Source organism: Monopterus albus, unplaced genomic scaffold, assembly GCF_001952655.1.
Source record: "Monopterus albus unplaced genomic scaffold, M_albus_1.0 scaffold282.1, whole genome shotgun sequence".
Classification (NCBI taxonomy): domain Eukaryota; kingdom Metazoa; phylum Chordata; class Actinopteri; order Synbranchiformes; family Synbranchidae; genus Monopterus; species Monopterus albus.
This window is the reverse complement of record NW_018128162.1, coordinates 779,529-793,473: the sequence shown is the minus strand read 5'-3', so window position 1 is coordinate 793,473 and position 13,945 is coordinate 779,529. Positions and strand designations below refer to the sequence as shown.

The 13,945-nt window shown below is 42.3% G+C and overlaps 1 protein-coding gene across 5 annotated transcripts; it reads right to left on the bottom strand.

Moving 5' to 3' along the window:
- Nucleotides 1–4,880: 4,880 nt before the first annotated feature.
- On the bottom strand, nucleotides 4,881–13,924 carry ctbp1l (C-terminal binding protein 1-like). Of its 5 annotated transcripts, none has more exons than XM_020622519.1 (11): nucleotides 13,826–13,924; nucleotides 12,645–12,707; nucleotides 12,148–12,291; nucleotides 9,160–9,314; nucleotides 8,726–8,870; nucleotides 8,415–8,621; nucleotides 7,957–8,180; nucleotides 7,250–7,380; nucleotides 7,015–7,142; nucleotides 5,439–5,556; nucleotides 4,881–5,345 (listed from the first exon to the last, which is right to left on the bottom strand). In XM_020622519.1, exons 3-11 carry the CDS (start codon nucleotides 12,206–12,208, stop codon nucleotides 5,159–5,161), a joined length of 1,356 nt encoding a protein of 451 aa, XP_020478175.1. In that variant the 5' UTR covers nucleotides 12,209–12,291; nucleotides 12,645–12,707; nucleotides 13,826–13,924; the 3' UTR covers nucleotides 4,881–5,158. The 5 variants fall into 5 exon arrangements, with proteins under 5 accessions (XP_020478175.1, XP_020478176.1, XP_020478177.1 ...); XM_020622520.1 differs by lacking the exon at nucleotides 13,826–13,924 and adding an exon at nucleotides 13,485–13,815; XM_020622521.1 differs by lacking the exon at nucleotides 13,826–13,924 and adding an exon at nucleotides 13,513–13,815.
- Between the last annotated feature and the right edge of the window lie 21 nt (nucleotides 13,925–13,945).

The following is a 13,945-nucleotide window of genomic DNA, read 5'->3' as shown; positions in this document are numbered from 1 at the left end:
TGGGGTAATGTGTGACACTGGGAGAGGTGGATGATGCTCTGCTGCAATTTGCTGCACATTCCTGAGTGGAACTTAGGACACAATGAGCCAAAGTGTGCTTGAAATGTGTGTGAATCTGTAAAAATCACAGCTCACACCGTGGGCCTCCTTCAGCTACACACACTTGCAAATGGATGCTGTTATGTAACAGATCTGTCCATTATCTAGGTTGATACTGGCCAACACAACATGTAACTACAGCTCCAAGTGTCCACAAAGAACAAAAATGTAAAGAATTAGATAACAGTAACACAAAATCAACAAGTTAACTCAGTTTTTATTTTCATCTTGACCACTTTGGTCAAGATTTCCATTTTGTAGACATGTTCATGGTTCCCAGAGGATTAATCGATTTTGAGATCCACTGACTTCTTCTCTGCTGCCACAGTGAAGATGACGTGTTGCTTTGAGTGACATACAGTATCTCAACACCCATTACACAAAATTTGGTACACACATTCCTGAGGCATTGGGATGAATTGTAATAAACATGGTGAGTCCTTAGGCTTTACTTCCTGAAGTTGATGGTGACGACCAGTTACATTGAAAAGTAACGACACTCCAGTCAGCCTCAGCTGTACTTGATGTTAGTGCAAATATTAGCATGCTAACATGCAAAACATCAGAAATGTTAGCACAGTGAGCATTTTAATGTTTGCACTCAACTAGAAGTGTGAGAGCTACTGGCATGACCGCAATTGCTTATTTTTGGTGAGGATACATAGTATAAAAATCACATTAATAACAAAACTGTTACATAAAGACTGTCCTTAATAAAGAAGCAACCAGAGCGATATGTCATAAGTAGAACTCTACCAATTTTACACATCAACGCCCATCTACTGGACAACTACTGTATATTAGCAAAAAGCTGAATAAATTATTTTTGGCTAATGAGCCTTGAGAAGTCAGATAACTTGCCTCAAGTGATGTCAGTAGAGTCAAAGTTGGTAAAGACAACAAATTGGTCAACTTTTTTTTTTTTTAAACTGCCCAGTGCAAGTTTGACATTGCAATGCTAAATCGGTGAAGTGCTATTTTAACACTTGACGAGACTGTATATATCCAAGATACTGGCAAAGCACAACATAGTGCTATTCGTGCCAGTTACAGGGCCAAAAATAATCACTGGATGCATGCTGGAAATCAAAACACCATCAGCCTCTAACTTTCTGTAACAGACTCCACAAGACCCTGCTGCCTGGGGTGCCGGCCTATAGCCAGCAGGGTCCTAAAAGGTACCTCTAGTGACTGCCCCTCAGCTTTCAGTCACTTCACTCAATCCATTTTAAGAGCAGGCTGGTTATGCTTATGCGGCAACAATTTTCAGGTTGATCACCTTTTCCGTGCAACCCACCTAGTCTCCCCAGTTGTAAAGCTGTGCCCGTTCTGCCCCTCATTGCCATATACTGTAAAAGGGCTGACAAAAGGGTAGTAAACAATTTTTTAATGGGAAAAGCTGTGTAAACACAGCCTCGTGTCCTCAAACTGGTACTTTAATCAGGCACAAACTTTTTCAAATGAAATGATTAAATGTAGACCTTAAATTTCAGTATAAAGGACCCTCTGTAAATAACTGCCGTTATTTGTAAAGTTAAAATGAGGGAGCAAATGTTTCATTTTTAAGATTTTATTAAAATACGGCGTGGAGTTTACCATCGGAAGTTACCATCACAAACATGATTGTTTCTAATAAAAAAGTAAACAAAACCAAAAATAGTTTAGAGCCTAGTTACAGGAGTTTTTTTGTTTGCTTGTTTGTTTTTGCAGTCTGGTGAAAAGAAAAAAAAAATCAATTCACAATGAGAGCGAGTGGGGAAAAAACATGTTCACATGTTGTAAAAATACATTTCCCAATTATAACATTACACACAGTCACTTCTAAACATTCATTCATTCCTTGTTAGATGTCAGTGCCAAAGGAAAGCAAAACAGAAAAAAGTTCAGACCTGTGCACAAAGGGGGAAATGGAGGGGAGGGCGGTTTCCAACAACGCAGGAGGCTGTTCTGCAATCTGAGCGTGGAAAAACATGGAACCAGGGACACATGACAACGGGCGACTGCTGGAGGATATGTGTACGTTTGAACCCTGAGAGAGAAAAAGTGACCTATTCTCACCATAGTTTTCTGCCTTTATTTTTTTTTGACAGACCACACCTGTGTCTGCTATGTTAGCTTCTTCCCGGCCTATTTGAGGCTCTGGCTGTGCTGTGAAAGGTGCTTTAAGAGCCCCGGTGTGGTGGTGGTGGGGCATTCTCACATCCAAGAGAGAAGTATCAGCTGTTGCTTTGTGAGCATACACACTGTGCTTATCTATTAGTCTATGCACATGCACGCACACACACAACCAGGCTGCCCTGAACTATTAAAACCTATAAGACAAACATTATTAGTGCACAAAAAGAACTCACACTGGATTTATATATTTGAAGAATGAGGCGAACACCGTCTACACAAGACCAAATGTGGTTCATCATTGATAAAGAACTGCAAGCAGATTTAGGCCTGTTGGGGTGTGAGGAGCTTTTTGCAGAGCAGCCTTGATTGTGGCCTGTTCATTTCGACTGGGTTTGTCTCCAGACTCCACCTGCTGTGGTCAACTGTATTAAGGCAGTGAGCGGTTCCATGGCGACTTCATATAACAGCTACTTTTACAGGGAGAAAGGATAGGACAGGCGGGATAAGATGACTTTTAAAAAGTTAGCAGGAGAGGGATCTCTTGGTTTCTCTGAAATGTTTCAGTACAACATGTAGAACACAAATAGCATGTCCAAAAAAATGAAACCCTCCAACAAAATGGTTTTCATAACAGTGCACTGCTGAACTGGGGAAAAAACAAACAAACAAACAAAACAAAACACAATCATCAACAGGAAATTTTAAGATTATTATTATGCTCATAATCTGAACTATGGGGGTTATTCTTTAAAAATATATACTCATCACATGACAGAGGAGCCTAGCATCTCAGGACACAGACGCACTCCATGTCTCTCATAGACTCTGAGGGGAAAACTGTACATCACTGGAAATTGACCACGACAAAAATGGCAACTCGAGTTGAAAACACTCTGAGGAGGAGAAGGCTGGGGAGCAGAGGGAAACAACACGATGACACAATGTTTTTAAGCCAACAGTATTTCCCCTAAGAACTTGCCTCACATGCACCACAGATAGAGCAGCTTGACAATGAAAGGTGGTAACAAGAAAAACAAAAGCAGCATCTACTACTACTGTTCTAGTAAAACAAAACTAGCACAAAAAGATGCCTTTTGTTTTTCTTTTCCATATTTTCCATTAGCCAGTCAGATGGAGGTCAAAACACATCAGCCACAGTCTGAAGTCTAAGAATGGGAAAGCATTATACTGATATTTCCACAATGAGGAAATCAAAGGTAAAGGCAAAGGGATACCCATTGGTTTTGAAGCCTGAGTATTCAGTGACCTATAGCGAACCTATAGAGATTTTGTCAATTTATTTCATGGGGCAAACTTTTTAAAAAGTGTATCATCACTGGTACAATTGTACAACTCTTCTGTAAAGAAGTATCTAGAAAATCTGTACAAAAAATAAAAGGGTATGCACGGTACATTCAATATCTGTTACTGAGGTACTAGAAAGGTGCTCCCTTGAGACCAGGGCAACAGCGTTAAAGAGTTACTCCTAGGGACTATTCCTTTGGAAAGACAACAGCTTGTTATAACAAGGGTGAGGAACACATACACGCACGCATGTACATGCGCACGCACACACAAACACACCACTGTCAGTAACAAAGCCAGCATGCAAGAACACTGTCCCCTTGCTCCTACAGGGAATTTAATCTGTCTCCCGTTGCACTTAGAGGAATTGGTGGATGCATACTGGTTCATGAGCAGATGTGCAGGGTGGGCCATGACAGTGGGAGAAAGGGGGAGAATGGGAAAGTTGCAAGGTGGTGGGTGCCATGAGATCTTATAAAAAAATAAGGCGGCGGTCGATCCCTGGACAACCCATCCTGTGTTTTGAATGTTGGCAGTGTGTGATCATGTCCTCCATCACTAGAGCTAACCTGGGACTGTCCACCTGTTTGACTGAGATGAGCTGCACTGTGTGCTCCTGCCCTCTGGTGGCGAGGACCCTGGCAAGCTGCTGCATTCGATACTATGTGGGCACTATTTGTAAAGACCTCACACATAGCACTCTGGCTGCTGGCATGAGATAAAGTTCATGCCCAGGTGCTCTAGTCCATTATCTGATGACAGAACAATCCATGAGGGGCAACACATATGTAACTACAAGGATGACTAGACAATCACAGCAGAGAAAAGGTGACAAAGAACCTTGGGTATCACTCTTCAGTGTTGAGAGCTAAACTATGAGTTGAGCTGATCAAATATAGTCTGACAGTCAGAGAGTTCCACTCTGACAGCACTGTGAAACCCTATGCTGAGCAAGCTGATACAGTGCAAGGGAGAGCTAAGGACAAACCTAGGTTCAGGGGTGGGGCTAGATGCCTGGTGGGGAGAACAGGATGGACTGTGTGATTCTGTCTGCTTTACTTCAGTACACAATTTCCCCATCACAAGAAAAGTGGAAGATGGGGAGAGGAAAAATGAAAAAAAGAAGAAGAAGAGAGCAGTAACATGAGCCATTAATGTACAAAGGGGGCTCTAAACTTTGTGCCTCGACTGGTCAGAATCAGAGGACTGAAAGAGGCAGCAGACTGTAAAGCCTCATCTCAGAAATGCTTTTTTTCCTTTTTTATAAACAAATAAACATTAACACCTAGAACCACAACAGATCAATTTTGCATTAAAACAACAGCCAACTAAGAAAATAAACCAATCCAATCACTGAATCCTTAAGAACACAGTTATTGCTGACATTGTGGGGGAGTGAAGTGGGGAGGGGACGTGTGGTTTAGATGAGGACTAGGATTCAGAGAAGTATGTTCTGGGTAGTAGTGGATGGGTCCCTTCTGGGCTGGTTATGTGATCTGAGGAACAAGACTGCGTAGATCCACGTCAGGTCAAACCTGTGCTGTCAATGTACTGGAGGGCTGGGTTGTGTCTGATGCTGGGAGGTGGAAGGGGAGTTCCCAGAGGTGACGGAATGTGCTGGCAGTAACTGAGGGTGCTATTGGTCAGATGGGATGTCTCTGTCGGCCTCAGCCTTAGTAGGCTGCCCCGGGGAGTGAGCGTGAGGGGGGTGGGAGACGGGGGTGATGCCATGCGCCAGGGTTCCTGAAACGAGGCTATCAACCCCTGGGGCAGCTCCTGGGAGACCCCCTGCTGCTGCAACATTAATCAGGCTTGCTGGAAATCTGAAACAGGCAAAAAATGATATGACAGTTGATTCTCTGCCTCTAGATCCACACACAGTGTCATAACCCAGCCTGATGATCCATTGTGCTCACCTGTAAGTGGATCCATTATGTTCTGGGTGAACTGTGGCTGCTTCCATGCTGGGCCACTGAGAAGCAGCCATCAGATACTCCTTATTCACACAGTTCTTCAAGCTGTCAGGGATACGGCCTAAAGCAGAGAAAACAGACCAATACTACTTTGTAGAGGCTCACAGGCAAAACAGTTTATACAAATGACAGCATCTTTTTTGGATTAACTCATGAATTTCTGGTTACATTTTATTTTAAGTTATTTTTGTGCACCCCCACTTTTTGCTTTTATTTGTAAGTAGATCATGGAGAGGAAGACAGGACACGAGTTATTCATAGAGAAGGGTGGGAAATGTGACAAATGTCAGCAGCTGGACTCAAACTGCAGACGTCATGCACGCACTGTGCATGTGTCTATGCGTAGGGTGTGACAAGATCTCATGCCACAAGATCTTGTAATATTAAAACTGATGATATTTTTTGTCAAGGCTAAAGCTGTCTAGTGACATCAGCGCATAACAGAACTACAGCAGTGGTCAGTATGATGGAGTGTGATGGCAAAGTGATGTACCGTCACATTAGTCCAACAAAAACGCAACTCCCTGCCGTATTTTAGGCATGTACAATATGGCCGTATTGTGAGGAGTCAAGTGAGTGGCTTCATTCATGTTTCGAGCCTGTGAGTTTCCTTTGTTTTGGTTGGCATGCTGCTCATGTAGCCTACTATACCTTAGCACCAATTCTATCACCAGAGGGTCGGCACTGATAGCTAAAAACATGAAAATGCATTGTGTGTCATTACGGTGAGTTAACTGTGGTCCAAATTAGACAGCGAATAGCAGTGAAGGCTCATGCTAATTCATACTCGGAAAGTGCAACTGAAGTGACATTCATTACAACATGATTCAACATTTCAAAAGTGTTTTGCATTGTGTGACTAGGAGTAGAATCAAAGATTCTTTTTGCAGTCATATATTTCGTCACTGAAGATCACTTAAATGGATCACAGGTGTCATTCACAAGAACATGATATCGTATATCTGCTTGTCTCGTGAGTGTATTATCACACCTCTAGTATATGGTGCACCACACTGTAACCATTTGGCTATCAAGGCGTCGTTCTGGTCCAATTTTATTTGCAAGAACAAAGTTATACACAAAAGCAAATACAGAATAACCACTAACTATGCGTTAGTCCAATCTGCTGGAACGTGAGCTGGCTGGGTCCAGGTTTTTTTGTTATATATGTTAAAGCGAATATCTTTGTATTTGCCTCATACAGAAATAAGAAATGTTTAGGTTATGTTGGGCTGGGAAATAATGTTCACTAATTTATAACATTTAATAGACAATTATTAATTAAATGATCAACATGAACATTATTTTGCTGTACAACTGGTGATGTTGTAGAGCATCTTATATAAAATGTCATCAGTCGGGACTGGCTTTACTTTAAAGCCCCTTTTAGACATGGGTGCAATTCTGTAATTGCTTTGGCTCCAAAAAAGGGCCTGTTTGTGCTGTACATATGCTAATCAGTGTGTTTCGGTGAAACAACTAACTTGATCCTGTTCAGTGAAAAGTGTGCATGTATTACCAGTTATGGCACGTCGGACCTCCCTGGCTGCCTCCTCGCGGGCCTCCACGGAGGCCTGCTCACTGTACCAGGATGTGTGAGGGGTACAGATCAGGTTGGGGGCATCCTTTAGAGGACCTGTTGAGAAACTGTTATGATGGGAAAGGTTGTTACAGGGCAGAGTGATGAGGTTATGTAATCCTGCACATCTCTGTGTGTACATGGGCCAGTGTGGCCCTGGTGTATTCATGGTTACCTGAAGGGTTCTGTCTCATGGACATCCAGGGCAGCCCCTCGTATCCGGCCCTCTTTTAGAGCCTGAGCCAAAGCTTTTTCGTCGACCAGACCGCCTCTTGATGTGTTCACCAGGAAGGCTCCCTGGCGCATCTGTATCAAGGTAGCAAAGATATGATTAAATTATGTTGTGCACACCGAGTTCAAACGTTCAATCTGTGGCAAACTACAACAATCCACACAGACATAACTTGGCCCAAATATAATCGATTTTTATTCTTCCAGTCTATAACATAGGCTGTCCTACAATATCAGAGCAATGTATGGTTCAGGCAACGTTGTCTAGACAATTACACAATTCTACAAACATTCACAAAATGTGTGAGCCAGGATTTGAAGCTTTTTATAAAAACAGAATGTTGACTGATGCTAGTAATAACGAAGCGCCCCCTAATAATTTGCAGAATATCGGCCTAGATGGCTCAGCATATTAGACTTCACAGGCTGCAGAAAGAATCGTTTCCTTGGCTCACAATATTCAGAGAAATCTAATAACAATGTGCAATTTAAGTTTAATATGTCATCTCATCCAGCAAAACAAAGGCAGGCTATTTATTTACAGTATTTCAACCAAGGTAATATAAGTTCACCTTAATTATACACCAAAAATGAGAAAGCAAAAATGAAACAAGCTCTGTTTTTTTTATGTTCAGAGTGCATCCTACACACCTGTTTGATGGTGAAGTCATTAATAAGATGATGGTTGTGCTCATTTTTTTCATTGAGACTGCAGTGTAGCGAAACACAGTCCGAGTGAATCAGCAGGTCCTGCAGGGTGGCCATGCGCTGCAAGCCCAGTGAACGCTCCACACCATCAGGCAGGTATGGGTCATAGAAGATAACGCCAAAACCAAAAGCCTTAGCTCGGAGAGCCACCGCTTGGCCAATACGCCCTGTAAGACAAATATAAACAGTGGTGCACTTGTTGGAGTTACAACAGAAATCAAAAATACCAAAGGTCCCAGAGCTGACTCTTTGTGTGACCATTTAACTGTCACACTGGATTAAACACATCCCCTAAAGCACTTCAGCACAAAATAAATTATGTTCAACTCAATAAGACAAATACAATCTCATATTAAATGCGCCTCTGAAATGTTTGTCTGTAATGCCCTCTAACTACTTACCCAGGCCAATAATGCCCAGCGTCTCACCCCGGATACGAGCAGCACCACCAGCTACTTCTCTGATCTGCTCCACACTAGAGGCACGGGTTCCCTCTCTGAGGGCCTGGTGCATCCAGGTGACTCGCCTGTAGAGGTTGAGGATCAGACATAGCGATGTGTCAGCTGTCTCCTCCACTGAGGCTGCGGGCACGTTACACACTGCAATGCCTTCATAGATAATTGAACAAGAGAAGATAGAGATAAATATCAATGACAACAGCATCTGTTATAAAGAATGCAATAACTTTGCATGTTGTTCTGGGTAAGCTCGCCTAGCTCAGCAGCTGCTTTGACATCGACGTTGTCGAAGCCTGAGCCAATCCTGACAATTACACGTAGGCCCTTAAACTTTTCCAAGTCATCTCTGGACAGAGTGATGGTGTGGTACAGCAGTGCGGCCACAGCCTCATTTAGCACCTACAAAAGACAAATGCATCATAAATAATTTGAATACTCGTTGCACCAAAATACAATAAACATATAAATATGCCCCTTCAACAAGGGAAAAGAACATTAAAGCCACACAGCTTGACTAAATATTAACCATAAATTGCCAGGCTGCTGGACAGAATGAGGAGGGCGTAGGAACATATTTTTGGGTAAATCACAGATATTAATTACTTTCATACTGCAGGGTAAATCTAGAATTAAAGTGTTTTGCCCTCAGGGACTGTAATTACAGAGAAGATGTGTGTGTCTGCCCTACCTTCTCATGAATCTCTTGTGTGGACTGGGCATCACAGAAGGCCACCGTGGCCACATCTTTGAGAATGGGCATTTCCACAGTGCAGTCACGCCCATCCAGCAGGGCCACCAGGGGCCGTGGGTGCATTGGCCCGTTTAGGATGGGGGGTCGGATACCTGAGTGCAGAGGGAGAAAAATAATGTTGGTTGTTGTACATAAGTAAAACATAAAATAAATATTAAATGACCATAACAAATCAGAAAAAAAAGCTTAATAGGCACCAAAAACACATCCAAGGCAAATGAACGCCTTCCATTAAATGTTTATCATACTCGTACTCAAAGACACAGCATGTTGATCAAACTTGGTTGTACACAGCATGTTAGTGACTCTGCATTTCCCATGTCTCAAATACCCATCATTATGCTCTCACACAAAATCCCTTTAACACATGGCTAAAGTTAACAGGGTTAACTGCCTCACTCCTCCTCAAAGACATGATTATTCTTCTCTGGTTACAAATGCAACGTGTAAATAAATCCATGAAGAGGCATGAAAGTGTCCAGAATCCTAGTCTATTTGGTACTGAACCAATATATGCTGTCTACTCTTCATCAGTTCGTCTCCATTCTGCTTAGATCCCGAGACCTTAGATTCTGGTGAATGAGCCAAGCACTTTTGATTAAGTGTTAATGTTGGGAACCTGACCTGCCTACTGTAGCAGCAGTGAACACATATAGAGGAGGGGGCTGGGACAGGAGGGGGAGAGGTGATGCAGTGTGGTGGCTGGGGGAGGGGTGGAAAAAACTGTGGGGTCTCAGAGAGGAGATGGTGGGGGTTCATGAGGGGTCTGAGTCATGACCTAAATTCTCCTGTCTCCTATTTTTCTGGTTCTCTGCCTTTCTTCATACACATGCAAAAATATGCCCCATGTGCACCACTGCCATTTACCCTTCTGGCAACAAAAAACAAATCAGTGCTAAAAATAAATGTTACATCTCTGCCAGTGCATTGGTGTTAAATTATGGAAAATTAAAACTAATGTTTGCATTACTGTCTTTACATGACTTCTCTCTTTTCTCAGCAGTTCCTGGCTTGGACTAATAACACATGCACCAGTACACACTGTCTTGTCCTTGCTGCATGACAGGTGTGTATGTGTCTCTCAGAGTGGGGGAGTGTATCTAGCTAGAACATTTACTTGGATGATAGCAGGAGGTAATGGTGAGACTGCAAAGGAGGGAGCTAGTAGCCAAAGATGGAAAACAAATATTTCTGAGCACTTCCTCTCACATTTCAGCATTTCCCAAGGTGCACACAGGCAAAAAGAAACGCATATGGCCTGGTACTCATAAAAATGTACATTCTATTGCACTCCGCTTAGCAGCGTGTTTCACATTCAGTACTGATGTCTGAAGAATGCTAACAGGCCTACTGCTACACACTCAAAGCACAAACTGACTCTTGGTATGTAGAAAATCCCAAAGGGATTAATCACAAAGACCTGCTCTGAAAAAGCAGTTCTGGAAATATAAAAGTAGGCCTACACACAGAGTAATCTGAGTAAAGGACACTAGCATACCCGGGGCCTACGAAGCGCAAGCATGGCTGCAGACACAATGCAATTCATTCACTGATTCATTCATTCTCCCTCCCTGTCCCTTTCTTTCCCCTTACTCCCTCTCTCCCTCTGGCCGCAGTTGGAGGAGTAAGAGGTGGGGGGGGAGGGGCAGCAAACGATGATAATGCAGCAAGCAGTGGTACTCCACCCAGACACACATACACACTCGGTTGTTCAGTTCCTTCTTAGCGCCCGCGACACCACCAATACACACCGAGCATAAAAGGGAAACCACACACATAACTGCATCACACCCGAATCTTAGCTATGTCCCCGCATTCACAAATTTCAGAAACGTATTCCAAAATAGAAAACACATGAGCACCGGGCCTAACCTTGCATTATGAAGTCTGTCAGCCTGTCTTCCTCTCTCTCTCTCTCTCTCTCTCTCTCTCTCTCTGGCTTTGCTCTCCCTCTACAGCTCTTTTTTTCTCCCTCCCTCTCTGTCAGCTTGCTCTTGGCTGGCTGGATCCCAGCTGTCATCCACGCCCAGCCTGTCACCCACACCCAGCCTCCAATCACAGGCGGCTACATTGAGGGCCAGCCAACCAGCACTAACATCATTAGCATAGCCGAGGCTGAGACCAGGGCGGTTTGGCTGTTGTCGTTTTTTAAAGAAACAGCTGGCCCTTTTCCCCGTAGTTGCGGTCGCGACCCTTCACCTTGTCCTCTCCCTCTCACCCGTCTCTAGAGACACTCCCACAGGGTTCCCTCCATTTTAGTGCACCATTATGTCTTATCTCCATCATCTGTTCTACACTCATCAGTGTTCTACACTCTCCACTCCAGTCCAACTCAAAGTGCTATCTCTTCTAGAAATCTCCACTGTACTGGCAATACCTGAATATACTTACAACCGCATAAAAAGGTTTAATTAACTTCAAAATGAACTAAATTTCAAAGTTTCCATTTGTACATATCATTTTAACAGAAACTCCTCCACTCTCAAATGCCCTGGGAGGAGGTAAGAAATACAGTCAGGGTCTGTATTTTAACAAGTCACTGATAATTAAGAGCATTGTATTACCTACCACATTATTATAATAAAATAACTACATTATAACAAAATAAATACTTTCATTACTAGAACACAGGAATAATATATTAAAAGTAACCATGAAAAAGCAGATTTATACAAACATACAAAACAAAAGGACACATCAGCATCTGATTCTAAGAATACACAAACTAGCAAGAGCTGTCAGCACTATGGTCTGCCTACACGGTTATAGACTGCATCTAAAACTGTTGTGGTTTTCACATGTGGACACAGCAAAAAGTACACATCTCTTGGGGTATAATATTTTTAAGTAACAAAATATATCCCATAAACACATTATGCTACATATTTATATTTACTTCATGTATGAGCATTTATGAAATCTCACCCTCACAAATTCGGTCAAGTCTCTGCCTCTTGACCTGTTTGTGCTTGTCCAACAGAGCCATAGACCAAGTAGTCTAAAACTGGGACAGATCAGAACAGATCCAAGTGCTGTGAAGCTCCCTTAAGTATGTCCCCTTAGTTTCACCTGCACAGAAATAAGGAAAAGAGTCAGTTAAAAAAAAAAAAGTATGCAGTCGTATTCTTGTGCAACTACCTGAATTTGTTCACATTCTGTACAAAAGTAAACAGTAGAGAAAAAATATAAAAAACGTCTCAGTACATAATTACTATTGACCATATTTTTGATTTTGCAGAAGCTCTCCAGCTTAAACCTGACATGAAAATGTAGTAGGACATGATAACAAAGACTGGAAATTTGTAAACTCTAAGCACTCAGTTTTGAAAAACATACAAGATTCATCAAATTAAACCCAGAGACATTCATTATAGCATTTATTTATTTATTTAATTCAACAGTTACAAACTATAGCCACTCACCAGCAGAGCAAGGCTCCTTGTGCAACTCAGGTTGAGCCACTCAGGCTGACAAAGTAGTTTACACTGTAAACAAAGAAAAGGTATACTGGTTATAGACACAATGTCATACAGATCCTAACGTAGCAAATGGCTTGTTAAGAAGACAATAACTCTGTGTTACCAAGCTCTCAAGACGTCATATAGAGTAGTCAAAATTTTGTGTGGTGTGCATCCCCTGGTGACAAACTCGTTTTGATTACAGCTAATTTGTGCTCATAACTCGTTCACAACGGGTTCACCCAGGTTGAGACTACATCACTTTGTTTTTACCGTTTACCATTCCACAACTTAGTGGTTAAGTTTACTTTAGCTTGCAAAAACACTATTGCTCATACACACAGTTAAAACAATGATGATACCAGTTAACGTTAGCTGATAATACAAGTGACTAACTTTAATGAAAACCTAATGGTGGAAATATCGATGTTAAAGAGCCGCTCATTAGCATAAAAGTTACCGTTAACTAGCAAGTGTTAGCTAGCCATTTTCTGTGCTAACGTTGGTCATCGAGTATAACTGCGGTATTTGCAATGAATGGTGGACATCTGTCTCTTCTATGCAAATGTTAGTTAATTTGTGCATGTTGGGTAACAGATATATCATACTTAGTCAATTCATTCTGACGTAGTTTAGCTAACACTAACTTCTGACGATCTAAGCTAACGCTAACTAAAAATACACAGCACAAGAGCTAGCTATCCGATGTTGACTAGCTAACCCAAACACAAGCATCTGAGGACTTTTAAGTCACTAAATGTTAAATGAAACTATAAATTCTTAATAACTTCCGAACATACACACCAATTGGTGTTATTTAGTTGCCACTAACTTGTAAAGTGTGCCAAACCAAACAATTCCCACAGCTTCACATATGTGGCGTTTGCAGCATTGCTAACATTAGCTAACCAGCGCCGTTAACCAGTGTGCCGCTGTGGTGGGGGTGGGGGGGAGAAGCAAAGGGGGAGCCCATTTCGTCCGATTTGTTATCAGCGAGTGGCGCTACAATGTGAAATATCTGACTCAGAATCTGAACAAATTAGTTCTACATGGAAAGATGAATCAACCACTTGGCCGAATTCAAGCGGAACTACTTTGTAACCCAGTGACCAAATCTTGCACAAAAAAAATCGCCAATTATTTACCCTGAATAAACTCTTTCAAGAGTGTTGAAACAGTGTGCTTGCGTCCGTAGTGTTCCCTCTCTCCCGATCGCCATGAAATCAGACAAAAGAGGAAGTGGCTTTTTTTGGGGGGGGGGGGGG

What these genes read in the sequence shown, in the direction of transcription:
- ctbp1l (XM_020622519.1), bottom strand. Translation starts at nt 12,208, where the DNA reads ATGGCTCTGTTGGACAAGCACAAACAGGTCAAGAGGCAGAGACTTGAC. An exon ending in CAAAGCAGCTGCTGAGCTAG is followed by an intron (nt 8,622 to 8,725) that starts GCGAGCTTACCC and finishes TTATCTATGAAG; the next exon opens with GCATTGCAGTGTGTAACGTG. An exon ending in GCTGGGCATTATTGGCCTGG is followed by an intron (nt 8,181 to 8,414) that starts GTAAGTAGTTAG and finishes TTTGTCTTACAG; the next exon opens with GGCGTATTGGCCAAGCGGTG.